Source organism: Battus philenor, unplaced genomic scaffold (assembly GCF_028537555.1).
Source record: "Battus philenor isolate CCGP_79_NKW_IND1 unplaced genomic scaffold, ilBatPhil1.0.hap1 SCAF_13, whole genome shotgun sequence".
In the NCBI taxonomy this organism is placed as follows: Eukaryota; Metazoa; Arthropoda; class Insecta; order Lepidoptera; family Papilionidae; genus Battus; species Battus philenor.
Window position 1 is genome coordinate 13427800 of NW_027181675.1, and position 21019 is coordinate 13448818.

General features: G+C 33.6%; 1 protein-coding gene across 4 annotated transcripts in view; it reads right to left on the reverse strand.

Annotated features, from left to right (window-relative positions):
• Positions 1 to 197: 197 nt before the first annotated feature.
• Positions 198 to 21019, reverse strand: part of LOC137933179 (facilitated trehalose transporter Tret1-1-like) — a 61893-nt gene continuing 41071 nt past the window's right edge. The window contains exons 1-4 of one of the 4 annotated variants that reach the window (XM_068777008.1): positions 18826 to 18837; positions 10137 to 10416; positions 4588 to 4726; positions 198 to 2272 (exon numbers count right to left, since the gene is read on the reverse strand). In XM_068777008.1, the coding sequence (XP_068633109.1) occupies positions 1011 to 2272; positions 4588 to 4726; positions 10137 to 10211 (1476 nt within the window). In that variant the 5' untranslated portion in view covers positions 10212 to 10416; positions 18826 to 18837 and the 3' untranslated portion in view covers positions 198 to 1010. Of the gene's footprint in view, positions 2273 to 4587; positions 4727 to 10136; positions 10417 to 10613; positions 10662 to 11875; positions 11962 to 18825; positions 18838 to 21019 lie in introns of those variants that run through there. The other 3 variants (XM_068777005.1, XM_068777007.1, XM_068777006.1) reach the window with 3 other exon arrangements.

Below are 21019 nucleotides of genomic sequence, written 5' to 3' on the forward strand. Positions count from 1 at the left end.
CCAAAAAAACGGGGATATAATAGATAAAACAGTGAATATAAGAAAATTATTAAAAATTTTTTTTTTAACGAATTATTTTTGAACACTTAAAAACCTTATTTATTCTTGCGATTGTGTTTTCCGCAAACTGGAAACTTCTGATAGGGATATAAATAAAAAGCAATATAATTAATTAAAAATTACTTTAATTTCTTGAGTAGTATTCACATTTCCGGAGTGAAGTGGTTCTGTCTTAAATGTAATGTTTTTGCGAAATAAATTGCATGGCTGTTTCACATAAAATGCTTCTATTATATATGGATATACACTTGCAAGAATAATTTGCATAAAAGGTTCAGATAGTCGCTAAGAGTATCGAATGGCATGTGTTGTGGCAACGTTTATCAACGCAGTGTCCTTTTGCGAAGTTTTTTTATTACACTCGTGTCCAAGTTACGTTTGCACTAAGTTTAAAACCTTCTTTAAAGGTAGCAAAAGTTTATTTTGGCCTCCAGGATCCACTTATAACATGGAATTTCTCGGCTCATGGCACTGGACAGGAGAGAAATGTGATTTAGAAAGGAATGATTGCATTTCGAAAAGAGCATTGTCGCATTTAACTAATTCATTCCTTTTAAATATAAATGCAAGTGTTTTCGGCCAATAGGGCTAGCCTTTTATCTTTGACGTTCAGTGTGTCATCAAATTCACCAAAATCTCGTATTATACACAAGAGACAGTCCGGCATACTGGAACTTCATAACTTATATACGAATCTGTTACGCTAAATTTTGTCGAACGCTTTAGCCACGTCGAGGACGATGGCTCCGTGATATATCCTTTAATTCACTTATCAAGGATGCGTTCCGTCATGATTTTGACGGGTTTTTGGCACAAAACACGTAATGTTCGAAAATTTCCAAAAATATATTATTAATGAAAAATGATTAAAAATATATTTAATAATACTTGAAATGTTTACGTTATATAAAAATTAATAATATATACAGTCTTATAGTTGTTTAATACATCTAGCAGCGTGTAACAAATAATTCGTTTTCTTCCTTCGACTGAGCCGATGACTTCGGTTCTTTATCTTTAAAGTATTCCTCTATCTCCTGGAGTGTCTTGTCTTTCGTCTCCGGCATGTATAGGTATAGGATATAGGTTGCAATAGCCGTGATGATTCCGTACATGAAAAACGTTCCATGAAGTCCGAATGCTCTGAATATCACCGGTGCCAACTTCAATACACCGGTGCTGTACAACATGTACTCGCAGGCGACTATTAAAAATAAACTTGTCTTGTATTTCAGTGGTATTATTTCACCGTAGAGAGCTGTAGTAAGGCACATGGGTCCACCGCTTATGACAATTGAGAAACATGTCAACAGCACAACAGATAATATCTTGTTTTCTACTATATACGTTAACTTCACTAGATATAAGTACAGTGCTATAACGAATAGGAAAAACAACCCCATGACGGATGAAACTAAATACATGGTGCGCCTATTGAAGATCTTTGTCAATCCGCATCCAATATACACTCCGAGGACAGTGACACCGTCCAACACCAACATACCGGTGTAAGCTGTTCTATCGCTTCCAGTGATCTTCTTTATAATATCCAATATGTAGACGCTGCTCACAAATTTACCAGTGAAAAAGTACTGAGTTACCAACACAGTGATTAAAAGTAAAGGTTTATAAAACTCCATAGAGTTGTATTCGCTTAAATTGCATTTGCTATGATTTTTACTTTGTCTCTTCAAGTACTGCGTCTGAGATTCAATCAATTTCTTTAATTCCATCTCGGAGTCTTCGGTGTAGCCGTTGAGCCAGCGGAATGATTTTTTACATTCGTCGAAACGGCCTCTACTCGCCAACCATTGTGGAGATTCGGGCCAGAAAAAGGAGGTGAATGTGTGACAGCAAATTACGATACCGAAGATGGCGATGTACTTCCAATGTAAGAAGGTTCCGATGGCATTTGAGGCCCAGAAACCCCAGAAGAAACTCGCGGTCTTGAGAGTTAGAAATACACCTCTATATTTTGGTGCGGTGTACTCTGATAGAATAATGATGCAAATTGTTACGTCGCAGGCTTGGAAGTAGCCTTGCATTATCTCCGCGATAATAATTTGTTTGGTGGTCGTGCTGAAGTAGAGGACAATGAAAACAAGCATTGCATTAATGCTGGCCAAGATGAAAGGCACTCGACGTCCGATATATTGTGAAACTGTTGGCACAACCAATACCCATGGTATCGCGCCAAAACCGTACACGGAATCTGAAAACAACCAAAAAACATAGTTTTATAACACATTATAATTTTATTAAAGTCTTAATGCATAGAAAAATAAAATAGCACTTGTAAAATTGCAGTGTCCTGATGGTATGGCGAAGGATGAAAGGTGATATATGAAAGGTAAAAAGGAATTGAAAGGAATGAAAGAGTGAATGTGATGGAAAAGAAAAACTAGTAAAAGATACAGACATATGACAGGATAGGTATGAGAGGCCCCAAAAACGGTTTCATAAAAAAAGCCTTAATTGAGGTCCTCAGAGGACCCTGGATGTAAGCCGCATCCTACTAGTCCTGTTGGAAATTGGCAGAGGAGGCCTATCTCTAGAAAGGGAAAATATATTCCTAAAACTATAAAAAATGCGATGCTGAGAATTCCGTAATACAATAATTTTTATTTACGCTTATCACATTTAAGTTTGTACATGATACCTCCTGTTAATTTATTTATAATACCAGTAACGCCTTCCAATTGTAACACTGCAATGTTTACGTAGAACTGTTTGGGGCATACAAAACCGTACCAAATGGCTTTTGTCGATTGCCGAAAAACTTGATTTTGGATCAAGTTATATATGTGTAAATACACATTTTATTGTGATTATTTCGATTCAGAAAACTAGGGGATCAACCTACGGCTTGCAAACCATGCGAGAGGGATCATTTTTGGCTTCGATTATTTGACAATATATTTCATATTTGGAACAATTTATTGCAGTTATGTGAATAGTTTAATTGCGCACAAAATTTCTTAAAATCAAAACACAGTAGATTATTAAATTATCAGCATTTAAAAAACATTACTGAAAAATGATATAATCCTATATATGTGTAGTGCCGTCACAATATATCATTTGACTTGATTGGAATATATATTTAAATTTAATATACATATTTTGAATTTTTATTTATTTGTTTTCAAGAAATATGATTATGGTAATTATTTCAATGCTTTTTTGCTTAACTTTCAAATGGGTTTTCAATATCGGCTAGCTAAAAATTTGAAATTTTGAAAAATATTTCCGGTGACCAAGGAGCTTGGCCACCCTGCTATACACACCTAATTATTTTTTGTTTAAAAAATAAATCTAACAGATGATAAATTTGGGGACATGTTTCAACTCAAAAAAAAATCGTGTTATATAAATAAAATGTGTTAACTCTTAATAAGTAAATGTCTGTAAGCGTTTTCAAAATTGGAATTAAAATAATAGTGATTTGTGTAAATAATTGTATTCATTGTTTTAAATGAACTGTGTTATTCCAATGTCATTTCAAAAACACCGCGTAAAAAGTGTTGGGGTGTATTATCAATTGATAATACAATTATAGTAATGTGTACAACCAAGGTATAAAACACGTTTTCGATAAACAGAATTCACGTACTCGATAAAATAATTATTCCACACTAAACCTTTTGATTAATTTTCGCATCCATATTACAATTAAATTCCCACATTTAACGACGTATTTGAAAACAAGCGACGCGATAGATATTTTTAAATTTAGAACAAAATAAATTTTATCTAGATATTTGAGATCGGAAAACTATGCCTATGTCTTTTATCAACAGCAGAAAAATACTTTTGTCATTAAATCATTTATAATTTGAGATTTTTTTCTTACAAATAACAGTAAACTAGAAAATTATGTAGAAATTGCATTATTTTAATCTCGTTTGTTTCATGGTCAAAATTGTTGAAATGTTTTACAGAAAACAATGACGTCTTTATAAATTAAAAAAAGCTCTTGTGTTCTAGAGCAGTATTTTTGAACCTTTTATGTATCATGCCCCATTTTAACCTTTATAATATTCTTACGCCCCCATATGTAACAAATATACATATTTTTTGAAACGCAAAAAGTTAACCCTTAATAACCTAGAGTTTCAATTTTGATACCATTCTTTTAAACCGAATGTTCACATTACTATTAGTTTTTTTTATAGGTTGGCTGTGTGTATTTTACTGTTGTATAATATTCTTTCTAACGAAATTAAAAAAAAAATCTGTTTTTCCTTCATCTAGACCCTCAAGCAAACACAGTAATATTAAAAAAAATCACTTTCGTAAATCAGGCTACTAATGGTTAAACTCGTGTTGAGTGCACTTTTAGGATTAACTTCCTTAACAATCAAACTGCTCACCTTTGGGGCGTAAGCCCAATGATGGGAAACACTGTTCTATAGGTAGAGCATAACAATATATATAATATTGAAAAAAAAAACGAACTTTTTGGTTCCACCTATTTTGTCAGTGGACGTGGTTATTGTGTTATAAGAATAAAGTTTCTTAACTTACACAGCCAGGATGCTGTCTCGTCGTCAACTTCGAACGTAGAATTGACTTCTCGCCTTATCTGCGGGATGAACACCGTGGGAGCTCCCACCAGCATTCCAGTCAAGAAGAACATTGTCCAAACACCGCTGGATACCAAAGCCTGTGAATTAAGACGAATATAATGAAATTTAAAAATTCTATTACACAACGGTAGAGAACTTGCGATCGTCACGTGTTCGATTTTGGGAAAACAATCTTATATCATTCACAATTTGTGCTTTAGTTATATAGGTTCCCCACTGCTCACCAACAAGTTTCCAGAGGATCCGCAGCAGCGTCCTCTGCGTACCATAATACCACACTACCTTCGTAAACCCGCATACCAAGCGTGGCGAATATGATATATCCCCCCATAGATATCTTCAGGGTAGACTTATTTCTTGCAGTGGGCGTCTATGGACTGAAACGGCGATTGTTTTAACTAAGTTCATAGTAACTAAACTAGCAGTAGACAGGCTTCTGTAGCCTTAATATTCTAAAGCGGAGACCAGTGATACAATATTGTGATATATATATTGAGATAATTATAAAATTAAAATAAGAAAAAAACGTGAAGAAAATTCTTTAACAAGTACAGAGAAACAAAATAAAATTGTAAAGTATATTTATCCAGGAGGAATGGCGATGAAGTGCTACCGATGCTACACACATATTTTTACAACATCTGCTGTACAAAAATATGTTATTATAACACATTTTGACAGAGAAGTCTGAAGAGACATGAGCTGCTTAACTATATAAACAAGATTCGGTACTGTTAAGTGAAGAAGTATTATAAATAATATTTTAGCATGCAATATAAATCACTGATTTTTTGTCTTGTATTAAATGCTCTTAAATTGTAATCGTATAATGATTGGTTTCCTTTAATGTCTTGGTTATCAAATTAAAAACATTATAAATCACATTCCTTCAAAGGTGTAATTATTACTAAAGGGAACTAAAGTCAATTCTTTTGCCATAGATAAACTATTTTTTTTAATTTATTTGAATACCTAAATACAGATTCATAGTGGTAAAGCGATCTACCTAGTCTAGCCATAAATTCTGTTACTGGCTGTTTACATACGTTTAAAAAATATTAATTTGAATTTCGAATATTAGCTTCCACGATAAAAAATAGACTTCTTTCCCACCATTATTGTATATTTTTTAAGAAAAGAACCAATATTTAGCCACTTCCGCACATGCAGTGGTAGTCGTGCAAACAAAGTGTAATTCGCATTGTTTGCCGCATACGCATTTATCAGCGGGCTTTTTTTACTTAGGATGGACTTCCGCAAGGAAACGTCTGATTCCATTAAATACGTATATTTTTTATTAAGAATTTATTTGTTCTGAAAATGGAGTGGGACACACCGTTAGAAGCGTTAGTTAAACCTTTCAACAACATCTTATTTAAAAACAAAGTGTGGACATTCCAACAGAATTCAGCCACGGGTAAAAAGGCGCGCACTTCCCAAATTTGGTTTGAGCAAAATGTTCCAGACTTCATAAGGCTGATGGCCTTCGCTAGTCCTGACTTAAACCCTTCTGACTATAAACTGTGGTCTGTGTAAGAGGCCATGCGCTGCTTTAAGCGTCACTCAAATATTGAGTCGCTCAAAAAATCTTTGGCGGCAGCAGTGACCAAGTTTCAAAAAGAAACCGTTCGTAAATCCATCGACGCATGGCCCGACCCTTTAAAAGCGTGCTTTAAACCTAAGAGTGGACACTTTGAATTACTAGTTTAGTTAGTTAATATATCTTTTTCACTCTACATAATCACATATAAAAGTTTAAAATAAAATTATTTTTTTACAAACTATTGAATATTTTCTTTGTTACAGAACTTATGGCTGGACTATGTATAACTTAATTTCATATAAACATAACAAAAGCGTTAAAAATTGCTGTGCGATTTATGGTACAAGTTCAAAAAAAGAATGAATTTATTATTTTAGTTGAAATATGTCCATTGATAAACATAACTAAAGTAAACAATATTTATCACATTATTAGGTAATTATATTATGGTAATATATTATGATTATGGTATTTATTAATATATTATTACTATGTTGTATTCTTATTTAATAAAGGTTAGTGTGTGTGTATGTATGGCTTTAAGTTCATGGATCCTTCCGCTCCGTGAACTAAGTTCAGATGAAGTTATAAAAGCCTTAGGACTGACAGCAATTACTTCTATAGAGAAAATGGAAATGTAATGTATGTATTGCAGCACATTATTATGTGTTTCTATATCGGGTAGCGACGTGGCTCATCTTAAAGTGCGTTATATTTAAAATAAAATTCCTTCTATTCTACTACATCTAGTTGTATATCAGGTGTCATGTGGAGCGCTGGCGATTTCGCTATCGAAGTCCAGTACAATTTCTAATACGTCTAGTCGTGAACAACCAAAACGACCAAGCATCTGCTCTTATGTCAGAATGCGGCGGGTATTGTAGATGACTGCTAGCCCAAACCCGGGTCCCCTTTTGGGAGTCTTTACGCGGAATGACTTCAAGGAGTCCCAGCTGAAGCGATATAAGGGCTCGCGATCGCAGCGGTAGAATAGTAACGTAGGAGTTCAAGATAAGGCTCCGTCCGATGCCTTAAGCTTAGCGTCATGTGATAAGATTCGCGGAATTAGCAAATGGAATTTAGACAGCAGTGAGAGTGCGTTACAAAAAAAAAGTCAAAGAAAAATATAAACGTAAATCGGCGTATGAAACAGAATATTTTGAATAGCAAATAGGCCTAATCAGAAGCGCCGCACGCCGCCGGCAAACGTATCGGATTCGTCAGTTATTTCGCTGTTTCTCCTTACCAAGCGGTTTTATAAATCGTTCAATAAAATCAAAGTGTTTGTGCGAAATACTATGGTCTAAGACTGTCTAAGTTCAGCCTCCGTTCAGCTTACCGGACCTTCTCAAGAAAAAATCTACAGTAGAATCTTTTGATGAGTTGGCCCGGCACATTGTCCTAAATCTCAAGGCATTTAACGGTCTGTAGCGCTTGAGCAGCGACTTAAAATAAAATAATGTAACAACTAATATGTAATTGAGTATTACAAATTGTATTGTTAATATACATACATTTTAGCTGTATTTACCCATAAGAGAAAATTGTGTAAGAAAAATTGCAAATTGCTCGCAGCTGGGAGAAGAAAGATTCGTATCAAATAGTGGCAACCCTCTCCCAACTATCTGCGTTTAGTTTATGCGAAAAATAAATATTTAAAAAAACCACTAGCGATACAAATTAGAATTATTAAAAAAGACTGTCTAAGTAAAACGCTTAGACAGTTATTTGATTTTCACGAGATAGTAGAATAGGTCTTCTCTCATCAAAAAGGTTGACGAATGGATTTTCTGTACAAATAATATATATGGTAAACCCTACTTTTTATTTATATTTAAGTGAACCCATTAAAAAATATCGCGAGCCGCTAGTAAAATTTATTCTTGAACATACTTTTATTTGAAAACAATAATATGTATTTATCCTAAAACAGTGTTATCAGTATGACGTTCCATAGATGATAAGGGACTCCCATAACGCGCGGGGTATTTCTTTACGTATGCTATAGTATGACTAATGCATTGTCCTGAGTTTCCTGTTTGTCTTAGTTTAAATAATTGTAATTAGTGTTACGCATTAAGGGAATGCCGAAGCATTTCCCGTTTTGGTCATAAAAATAGATATTCCTGTCATAACAACTGAGGAAACTTTCAAAAATAACTTACTATTATCATATCAATGTTTTAGGATAAAAGATTGGCTAAATTGAACTCTTAAAAAGTATGGAATTATCAAACATATATGTAAATAACAGCTATGCGAATAATTAGTAGTAACCGTTATCCCAACGCCTCGGAAAAAATGAATAAAACATGTAACAATGTGATCGCTTAACTTAGTAATTAAATGTTTAAAAATAGTCGAAATCAATTTCGTGTTAGATAAATATAATTATCATAAATAATATCCAGTGCGCCTGCAAAACTACAATAAAAATTGTCTTCTCAAGTTCATAACATTAATACACTTGTTTTTAATTGCTCCCGTTCTCTGGGGCCTTTCGTTCGATCTTATTTTTTGGACAGGAATATAAAGCTTCCTATTTTCATCCTCTATTTCTCATCCTTCACAATTTCTCTCTTTCTTCCCTCTTTAGTTCTTCATATTTTATATAATTCTTTCAGCATTCATTTATATTACATTCAGGCATCCATCGCCACATTTCTTAAAATTTCAATCACTTACTTTTAAAATCGACTATTTTTATTTTCCACACTTGTTGTTTTTAGCTGTCAAATACGCGAAGTTACAATAACAATTATATAAAGTTTTATTTTCGTAAAAAGTTACTTAAAAGCATAAGCAACTTATAGATAAAAAATCACATCGTTTAAGTCTTTTTCTAGTTATAGTGTGACGTCAAGGGGAATACATATTATATTACATGTCTATTGTATTCATAGATTTACTAACAGAGTGTGAAAGAGCTATACTCAGGATATCTATGTTGGATTTCTCTCCAGAGACCGATTCAGTTATTGAAAGACTCGTAGAGATGCGAAAGTAAGCACTGATGATTTGCAAGTTGAAGTGGCAGTGAGTAGCCACTGGAGCTTTGAAGTTTTGGAGTAATGATCACGACTACCACTACTACTACTGATACTACTACTACTACTACTACTACTACTACTACTACTACCACTACTACTACTACTACCACTACTACTATTACTACTACTACTACTACTACTACTACTACTACTACTACTACTACTACTACTACTACGGCCAACGCTACATGCAGGCCGCACAAAAACAGACCTATTGGAAATCTATAAGGGAGGTCTATGTCCAGCAGTAAACATCTTTCAGTTCAAATGATGATGACGAAATAACTCCCTAATTTTAAGCGTCCGTATTTTCCGAAAGGCTAACTTCGACTAGTCAATGTGAACACGGCTTTCTAATTTTGAATTATCAATTATTTTTCAACACGCTCTTTCCACATAATTCAAAATTTTCACTTAAAATCAACTTGAGAACGTTATGGGAGGAGCCCAATTTGATTTAAAGTATTTACAATCAGTCTGAACTTTTATTGGTCCACCACTTGACTCTAGATTTGATTTAAAAACTTGATGGATGAAGTCATAAATATATTTAGTATCTCTTAATATTTAACGCACAACACATTTACTTCCAAATATGATTATTGTAGGGTTTTAAATCTTTTAAAACATGAATTGGACTTTTATTACTCCCTAACACTATAAGGCTGTGATTCCCTTATAAAGCCTTAATAGCTTTACTGCTACTATACATTTAATTCTTTAATATGCGTCCGACATTTATAACAATTACGTAAATTATTATTAAAACCATAATAATTAGAATGAATAATAATAATTGAAAAAAAAGAACTATTAATTTAAGAAAAAATTAAGTCGCTCTTCAGTTCGAAAGATTAAACAAAAAGAAAATAATGAATTAAAAAAAATATGTACCTGTCTCCAAAACGACATAGACGCGTAGACCTTTTCGTAGACGTAAGGTTTATTCTCTTCGGCATGTTCATCCATTTTCTTGAAACCGAAACTGAAACTGATTCAGATATTTACGGCCTTTTTTTTGTATTTCTATTTTCCAAAGCCGTCTCAACCGTACACACCCGACGGACTGTCAGCGATATATGCCCGGGATTCTCCAAGCAGCTGCTATAAAGGCATTTATTACATGCGTTGATAACTTAGGTGTTCCCCGCTGAAACCGTTGCGATTGGTCCGTCTGAAATAAGCCAATGGCGCCCGTTACTTATCATACTGTACAAAGGGAAAATTTAGCATGATTTAAGTACAGAATATAATTTAAACATGACACATAATTTTAATTTAGAACTATTGTGACAAATTTTCGCGATATTTAATTTTACGTATTCCTGTGTGATTATCATAGTGATATATTAATCTTTTATTTGTACTTACTATTTCTACTATTCTATTCTGATACTGTACCGTTTCATTTGTTTTTAACAATGAAACTAAGATTCGTTACAACTGATATCCAATAATCATACAACACAATAACACGGTAGTGAATTTATAACTCGTTCGGAGTAAAGTTTAGTGGAGAAAATATTCTTACGGTAGATATTCGACGGTAGAAATGGTAGAAACTGTAGAGACGGTGAAAACGGTAGAAACGGTAGAGTCGGTAGAAATATTGATAAATAGAAAAAGAACAGCGAAATAAATAAGGTTAGAACTTGAAGCTGATTATACTTTTATTTAACCTATTTAAAATTAGAACTTCTTTTATATTTAACTGTTTACGGCATAACAATGAACTCTTATATAATGTCTTTAAATTATCTAGTAATATATTTAAGAGGTTTATTAAACAGAAACTTGTGATAAAGATAAAGATAAAATTTATTTATTTATCTCTGGAACTTTTGACAGAACTCTTATGCCTTCAAATTTTATTTATCTTTTTTTTATTTTTGACTCTGCCTAGCAATGTGTTGTAGTTGTGAAAAAGCATCAGGAAGAAACTCCACAGTAACACATATTTTAATAGATTAATAACACAGATTTATACACAGACACTTTTAAGATATTGCCTAAATGAAAGCAAAATAAGCGACATAATTGCCAAGGATTCTTGGAATTTAAATATTAGTTTACTGAATAATAAGCATTTTCCGATCTATTCACTATTAATATGCGCTTTGGTTTTTTTTTTACAAAAAAATTTGATTTCGTTTAGTACAAATGAAGCATGTAAATGCATTTCTCTATAACTGTGTTAAAATTGTAAAAGCGACGATAAGAAACTCCGTTTGAGTATGTTAGACGGTGCGTTTGGAACCATAACATTAATCCTAGTGTAATTCTAGTAGTAACTTGAAAGATGTAACTACAAAGAGTGTTCAAAATATTTCTAGCTCCTTTAAAAATTGGTTTCTTCTAGAATTCTTGAAATAAAGACCACTTGGCTACACTATAAATGTTTTATGTGCATAATTACCTAAAAATGTTTATAAACATTTTTGACAAAATTTTTAGAAACAAAAAAGTACTATTGGCATGACAATTTGATAAAAGGCTTTAAAGGGATTTTACATGTATATTTTTAAACTGTACATTTATATATATAAGTAAATAATATTAATTAACAGCATAAATATAAACAAAAACATAATAGAATATAAAACTTATGGAGTCTTAAAAAAAAGGATAATCACATCGGTATCGATCCAGTTCTTCACAGGGTTCAATGTGTTAAAACTATCCAAATATAAACACAGACGACTTAACTAAATGACCTCCGTTCACTGACTGGTAACTCAGAAGACGACACGTCAAATGAAAATGAATGATAAAGTCATAAAGAAAATGTCGTGCACTGTGTTATCTCTAGTGACATTTTAATTTGTCTCTCATGCACATCTCTGTTTCTAAGTTCTAATTTATACAGGTTGATTATTTATAGGTATATATACTTTACATCTATTTACAATCACCATATATAAACTGTCCACTCTGAAGAATGTTACAATAATTTATTTTTTCCAATACTATTTACTTTATTGGAGATAGACAGTAACATAAGGCAGTAATAAAGTACAAACTTAGAAGTTTAGAAATATAAAATTAGTTACAGTTGTTACCTTATAACTATCTCACTGAGAACATATAATAATTTATAGTCAAACAATGAAAAAACAAATAAGAATAAACCATTACTAAACAGGGATCAAAGACTATGGTTTATATATTTATATTATGGTTTAAATTGCATTGTATGTACTCAATAATTTCGAACGAAATTGTTTTTAGAATGTGGAAGGCCAGTTACTTCTGGCAGTACAATGTCTGCACGGATGAATATAAATAATTTTAATATGTAGTAATAATAATTCTCATAATGCTTTTTCTTATTATATTATCATTAGGTTATTTATTATATCTACGATTATTTTTTTGATACCGTGTTTCATTTTTTAATTTAAAACAAATTAGCTAAATATTCATATTAATTATTTACACCTATAACCATTCATATTGTATACAAGTATTCAAATTTTTAAACACTGCTGACTAGACAAATATTGTCAATTATAATAAGATTTTATTTAAAAAAAAGTCAAGTCAATATTTTTTCGAATTATCATCATTTTTCTTCATCAATTATATCATAGTTATTAAGAAACATTTTATCACCGGTGATGACTTACGTGGTTTCTGACTTTGGGCGTCATAAGCTGGCTCTAAATTATAGAAATTAACCAAAATAATACATGATTGACAAGTTGAAGTAGTCCATATAGCACATGGAGGGTCGTGGCCTCTTTCTGTGAGACCGTCATGGTCCAGAAGGAGGCGGCCGAATGGTATCGGTAGAGGACAGATCCCGCTCGGAGACGACGCCGTCAGCGCATGGACGCGCTTCACGACGGTCCTCCATTGAATGGTGCTCCCCTACCATAAACGGGGCCTTCGGAGTCGCGGGAGTTTAGGGTGGGGGCCCTAAACTCCCACAAGCTTCGGCGACTCTGAGGCGGACGATGGCTCGACGTGGTTTCGAACCATCGTGATAGCACCAGGAGGGTTTCAGGGGTAGCGTATACATGCATATCCCGGACGGGCTATCTAAAATGGCACGGCGCGAGGGAAGACCGGGGGGTTTTAGTGGGTAGGAATCCCACATACCCCTGTCCTTCCCACCAGAGGCAGGGCATCTTGAACGTCCAGAAGATTACCCCCCGAAACCGAAAAAAAAAGTTCATATATAACAAAGAATTGATGACTGATGGTAAACTGGTTCTGGATTGGAGAACACGGAAGAATAAGCACAGTGTGGAACGTACACTTGCGAAATGGAAAGACAACTTTGTTATAATTGTCTCGTTAAGGTGTAAGTGCACTATATCCAGCGATGAATGTTCTTCGATAGAGATGACATCACACCGACCAATTGATGGAATTTCAATTTTAAAAATGAATTCATCGTCTATCGGTCAAGATGCGTGACTATCCTGGGTAATCAGTATGAGTAACAACTTTCTTAATTCAAATGCACTCAGAGGACACATGCTCATATCATTGTACCATATTTTATTCATATCACTCATGTTTATTTATAGCTACTACGTTATTATTAGTCTCGTATTTATTTTCTTCTTCCTATGTTTCTTTCTGTGACAAGTGCGATCGAAGTCAGATTTATATAGTTATTTACATTATAAGTATATATATATATATATATATATATATATATATATATGTATTATATATTATTCATCCTTCTACTGTTTCAATACTATGGTTGTCTGGAAGAAATTGCCTCGTGATAAGACTGCCCATTGTACTTTTACTATTATGCAAACATGTATATACATATTTTCTGGAGAGCATAATAAAAAATTAAATTAAAATTTGTCATACTGAAACGTGTCCTGGATATTATCATGTGAACCGATGGACCTCTCCCGAAGACGGTTACACTGACCGGTTTTACTCTGCCCGCATTTTTCAACTTACAGAGACCTCGTCAATGTCATCCATCTAATAGAAGGGTCCACCTACCTTGCGTCTACCAGATCGTAGTGCTCGAGAACCTTTTGTCTACAACGGTTGTAGGTCGCATGTACGATGTTCTTCGCCTACCCCATTTCAGAAGAACAACTCTTCGAATTTCAAAAAAAGACAATGTCGATCAAGAAGACAGTTACATAGGTAGGTACTAGAGAAATACTATCAAGTTTTATAACCTTGGGAACTTAACAACAGTTTAAGATTTTCACCTGCTTCCGTCTATTCAAAGGTTTTTAAGCAGTGTTAATAAATAATCAAGTTAGGACTTACAAAATTCTTTTTTTTTTTAAATCAGAAGTCCATGGTATCTCGACACTGTCTACAAAATAGCAAATAATCTACAAGCAAAATAACACCTATATATTATATTTAAATGTAAATAAACTTGTATGAAAATATGTATAGAATTTTCATTTAAAATGAGTCGAAAATTTTTCCCCAACTTATTAAATATATTTAGATTAACTAACTTGTACCCTGTATTTATGTTATATATTATATTTCTTCTGTTTAAAGATAAAGATAAAAGATAAAATTCATTCATTTAATATAGGAACTTTTAAAAGAGTTCTTTTCTTATTTTCGACTAAACAAAACTGCTCCGGAACTTGTTATTTATTCATTTTTGACTCTAATATGCTTTGTAAGGTGTTAAAGTTGTAGAGAAGAAACATTTTATAAAATTTAACAATGCAGATATGTACATATACACTTTGTCAGATAAAGCCTAAATAAAACCAAAATAATCGAACGGAACTGTCAAGGATTCTTATCATTTAAAAGATCGTTTATTGAATAATGCACTTTTTCCGTAAATTTACTATTAATGTGAGTTTTGAATTTTGTAAATGATAATCGAAAATGTTTTGCGGAATTTTATTAAAAAAATTAATTTATTTTATTACAAATGAATTTGAGACTTTTTGCAGTCGAAACTTTGGTGCAGCCAGTTTTTCACGGTGCCTTGTATATACACTATGGATATCTATTTTTTTTTATTTATTATATTTATTGTACAAGTAAAAAATATGATCATAAATATATTGTTAAGTAAAGGAGGCGGTTTTTACTGAGATATATTTTTTTCCGTTTTAACAATGCCGTTGTATGCGCGTTCCAAATACAAAATTTTAATTAATATTTAGAATCTATGATTATTAGTAGTTTTTCTATTTAAAAACAAAAAAAACTTTTAACAATATGGCCCGATTCGGGACTCCAGTCATTCAAATTAAATTACAGGAAGTTTAAGTTTGTCTTCCTCAGACAGAGCACATATCTTCATAAGACATTACATTCGTATAAATCGTTTAAACTGTATTGAAGCAACCAACCACTATACTATCAAAATTTATTTATTTATACTTTACCGTACATTAAAGTAACAATATAAATAAATCTATATGGATAATAATAAATAAATAAAAAAATTATCGTTTCAGCCCATAGATGTCCACTGCAAGTCGAAGGCCACGCCCAAAAACATTTTTGAAGGGATATACCATAATCGCCACGCCTGGCAGGCGAGTTGAAGATCGCAGTGTAGTGTTATGATACGCAGACGCTGCTACCCATCATCCAAAAACTTATTTGTGAGTAGTGGCAATCCTTTATAAGTAAGAAAAGGACCAATATTTAGCCACTTCCGCACGTGCAATGGTAGTCGTGCATTGAAATGCACCGCCCGCCAGCCCGCTGATAAATGCGTATGCGGCAAACAATGCGAATCACACAACCGCCACCACCAAACCACTCAAAACGTGTTTCACCCCTCCACGGGGCATCTTCAGGAGTTATGTTACACCGAATAGTGCCAAACACAGAGCCCAATCCTTTATAGTTAATGCACAAAGTTTGAATTACACACACACACATATGTATATATATAAAGTATAGTAACGATAAGTGTATATATATATATATATATATAGTAACGCAACTTGCGCTTTACAAATATAGTTTTATAACTCATACTTAAAAGAGAGTGTATATATATATACATGTGTGTGTGTATATACAAAATATGAGGAAAAATGAAACAATTGATGCAGCGGTGGTACAATAGGCGGTTTTGTCGCTCGAGGTGTTCGTCAAGTAGCCATTGTCAACTAATCTAAATGAAAAAATATGACTCGCCAAACGCTCGGTCAACTCGGCCAATTGGAGTCAAATTTTCATTGACGAATGAGTAAGGTTTCATCGGCAGAAAAAAAATGAATAACTTACAAGGAAAATAATGAAAAAAAACCACTTAACTTTGTAGAACAAAATATAGATTATTTATCAATAATTTGTGATAATGTATTTATTATTAGTATATATGAATAAGCGTATGTATATATATAAATACGTGTATGTATGTTTGTATGTCCATATTAACTACCCGCTACATGTCCTTCTATTTCATAAGATCGTCCATTTATTATTCCTTAATTATTTTGCAATCGTATATATTTCTCTACTTAAATTAAGATATTAAATCAATTAATGAAATAATTATTCTAAAATATGTTAATTAAATTCGTTTCTATTTTAAACTGTTTTATTAGAAGTCATTAGAATTTAATTAAAAAAAAAAAACAATAAAAAAAACATCATGACTAGGCAGATATAGTTTCGATGCATTGTAATGTATGAAGTTTACTCAACCTGTCCTGTTTCTTTGTACAAATAAATTATTAACATGTGCGAAATAATTTAAATTCATCGCAATTAATTGATCTACAATTTATACTAAATGCAGCGAGTGTATGAATAGATAATTTCAAATTAAAACAAGGTTCACTTAGCCGTGTCTCCGTTGCTTTGTAGTCGGGCAGATAACCTTATGTGATATTTGACTTGTAATTAATTATCCTTTCAATTAATCAGAAGGTTATCAATGTTATGCAATTGAATCAACTAAGTATAGTTAGATATGCGAAGATGACATATCGCCTTAGTTAAGAAAATTTACAACAATAGTGTTGACCTGAATTGACAGTGTTACTTGGAATCAAGTGACTTATCTACGAAAACGAAATATAGGATCCATAGAATATCCACAGAATAACCAAAGTCCAAAGTGGCAACAGACGGGGGCACATTGTAACCAACGGCCGATAGGGCTAAATGGTTCGAGTGGCAACCACGACGATAGACGTAGCATAGACATGCTCCCGATTATTGTGCTCCACTATCATAAACGGGGCCTACGTAGTCGCGGGTGTTTAGGGTGGGGGCCCTAAATTCCCACTACTATCAGCGATTTTGAGGTGAACGGTAGATCGATGTGGTCCGTGATGCACCATGTTTCGGTGGTAGCGCGAACCGTAGACCCACACCCTGGGACGGGATATCCAAAATAGTACAAAGCGAGGGAAGATGGCGTGATGATCTCTGATCGGGAGATGCTGCGGTCTCCCGAATAACGCAGAGTGCGATCACCGAAAAAGTTTTATTGGGTAGAAATCCCACATAACCCTGTCCTCCCCCCAGAGACATCTTGAACATCGGGAAGATTCCCCCCCTCCCCCGAAACGTGAAACCAAATAAATGTATGCATGGTTAAGGTCTCGGAAAGTCGCTGGTCGAAGGCACCGCAAGACAGGTCATCATGACGATATTTAGTTTAGGCCTTCGTCTTGCAGCGGGTATCGGCTGACATAGTGATAATGATGATATTATACACACACACACACACACACACACGCACACGCATACGAACACACACATACGCACACGCACACGCACACATACACACCCCCCCACACACACAAAGGCGCACGCGCGCGCACGTACACGCACACGCAAACACGCACGCGCGCACGCACACACACGTACGCACACACACAAATGTATATATTTCCCAAAACTATTGCAAATGCAACAGTAAATTGTACTAAAACGGCCGAATGTCTAGCCGTCATGCCAATGTCATTCTAATCTGATCAATTCAGACAATTTCGTTGTGATTATATGCAGCGTCCGGAAGGAGCCAAGGCTACATCGTTATTCCACAGTTGAGAACATAAGTACTAAAAGAACATTAATTATATTCGTATTTAATATTTGGTCTTTCATTTTGGACCTCATGGAATAGCTCCAAGAGGTCCAATGAACTAAGCTCAGGAATTCTCAGAAATTCTCAGAAATGGGATCAGAGATGTGGAAAACGAACGCCTCCGTTACTGGGGACCTCTGTCTTGGGAGCGACAAGGACTTTTTTCATTGACAATTTAATAATGTTTTCTACTTCACACACATACACACATACATACACGCACAAGCATACGCAAACGCACACGCACTCGTACATGTACCCGCACACACACACGCACACGTACACGCACACGCACACGCAAGCACGCGAACACACGCACACACGCGCACACACACAAATACATATTCGTACTTTTATCATTCTTTTCTCCTTTCATACGTTACCTCTCTCTCTTCTCCACTATCTCCTCATTATCCCTATTAAAGCTTCACTTAATGTAATTTCTTTAGTATTAATATCATATAAACATATCATATCAATTTATTTATCCCATCTGTATCTTTTAATTATTTGGGCGCTAGTTACATTGTTTTATATCTATGAATTATTACTTACCCAACCTCATTTATTTATTTTCATAACCTCCTGTATAATTGTACTCCAACATCTAAGGAATGCGAGCGTATGTTTGTAGTTGCTCATTATGAACATGACATTGCCTTCTATTTTTCTCTCTATTTAGATTTCACAATTCCTTCCCTATTGGCAAGTTTAGGTTAGGAAGCCATATACCGTTGAATACGTGGCCCTTAAGGCTTTTTGGTTTTGAAATGAAGACCGCGGATCGGCAAACTGGACAGTGTCATTCGCAGGACATCCGCCTCTGGACAGAGACCTTTCCTATATTTCCAATAGGACCAGTTGGAAGCTGACTGCATCCAGTGGGTATGGGTGAGTAGTTCCACGCTGGTCCGTGGTCTCCCCCCAGAACGTAAAGTCCCAGAGGTTATCTGTTCTATTCTGACAAGCCGTGTATAATACAATCTAAACGAAAAAAGATGTATTTTCATTTTAGTACAATATTGATCCACAGATATTTAAAATTAATACCCATTTATTATACGTATTTTTTTTTTAAATAAATAAATGTAATTTAAACTTTTTATGTAAGTCATAAATGTATAGTAATGCAATGTTGAACAAAATCTATAATATATTTCAGTGAAATATTTAATTAGTGAATTATACATAATTTTCAATTTATTATATCTAATATATAAAATTGCCATGTCACAATGTTAGTTACCGTACTCCTCCGAAACAGCTTGACCGATTTTTACCAAATTTTATATCCTTATTCAGTAGGTCTGAGAATCGGCTACTATCTATTTTCCATACCCCTAAGTAATAAGGGTTGTTCATCCTTAATTTTTTTTTAAATTTTTGGCGAATTTTTTTTGTTTTTTATCCTTAAATTTTATAACCCTAATTTATAGCCCTAAATTTTCATCCCTCTACAATCAACCCTAATTTTTAATTTGTTAATAATTTTTTTTTTGCAAAAAAACGTTTGCGGAATCAGCTAGTATTATTATAAATGTAAACCGCTTAAGTAAAAATAATGAAAAAGAGAAATGTTTACTCTTCGTTTTAGTAAACCATTTATCAAACCAAAATTTAAAAATGATTTCGTAGAACGTGTGTATACAAACCTCAGGTTAACGACCTCGCACCCTACTTTGATTGCAACTTCAATTAGGGACGTATCAAATTAATTACATCGACTTTGAAATCATATTAGTCTAATGTCAGTATTACAATTAAAGTCAGTTAAAAATCGATATAAATACGCTTTATTTAAAATTAATTAATTTATCTGTTACAGACTGTAAATACACCGTAAACCAAATATACGAAGAAAACGATTTGTGGTTTATGCTTCCATTTTTAAATAGTTGTGTTGTTTGTTGTTTTGTTTGTTTTGTTGTCGAATAGAATATTGCATTTTTACGTAATATTCCCACAAGTATAGAAAAAATTGTCTAAAGCCTTCACGTAGATATCACTAACGATTTAAGTGCATGTAGTACAATTCTACCCTTATATTTATACAGGCTGATTAATTACAGATGTAAAAGCTTTAAAATAATCAATCCATAGTACACCCTAACTAAAAAACTATAACTTCAGAAATAATAAATCACGTAATGATAATATAGTAATAAAAAGTGTTTTCAAAATACGGATTGATGAAAATTAATCATTGTTTACTATCTGTTCATCCTTTTTACTCGTTGTTTCAGCCCATAGACGTTCACTGCTCGGCGTAGGCCTCCCCTAATCTATGGGGGGAATACATACCATAATCGCCACGCTTAGCAGGGATATTGGCGATCGCAGTCTGTTATCATAGTACGCTGAGGACGCTGCTGCTAATCCTCTTTAAACTTGTTTGTGAAAAGTAGCAATCCTATGTAATTGCATTAATTACATAGGATTGCTACTAAGTGTGCATCATATGAGGCTGTATCCCGAGAATTGAACCCAAGTCTCTTTCCTCAACCTATAGACATTAATACGCATTCAAAAAGAATAGTTATAAATATTTTGCTTAGAAGTTTTTTGCTGAAAAATATGCTATACATTCACCCCCATAAAGCGTATTTACCTAAAAGTTATTATTGGTAGTCCAATTTGAAGTTCACGTCCGACAGAAGAATTTTCTCGCTTAATGACATTAAACCATGCAGATAAAAAAAGTTTGAAATGTTAATAGAACACAGTGGTTAAAAGTACATCCACATGCAGC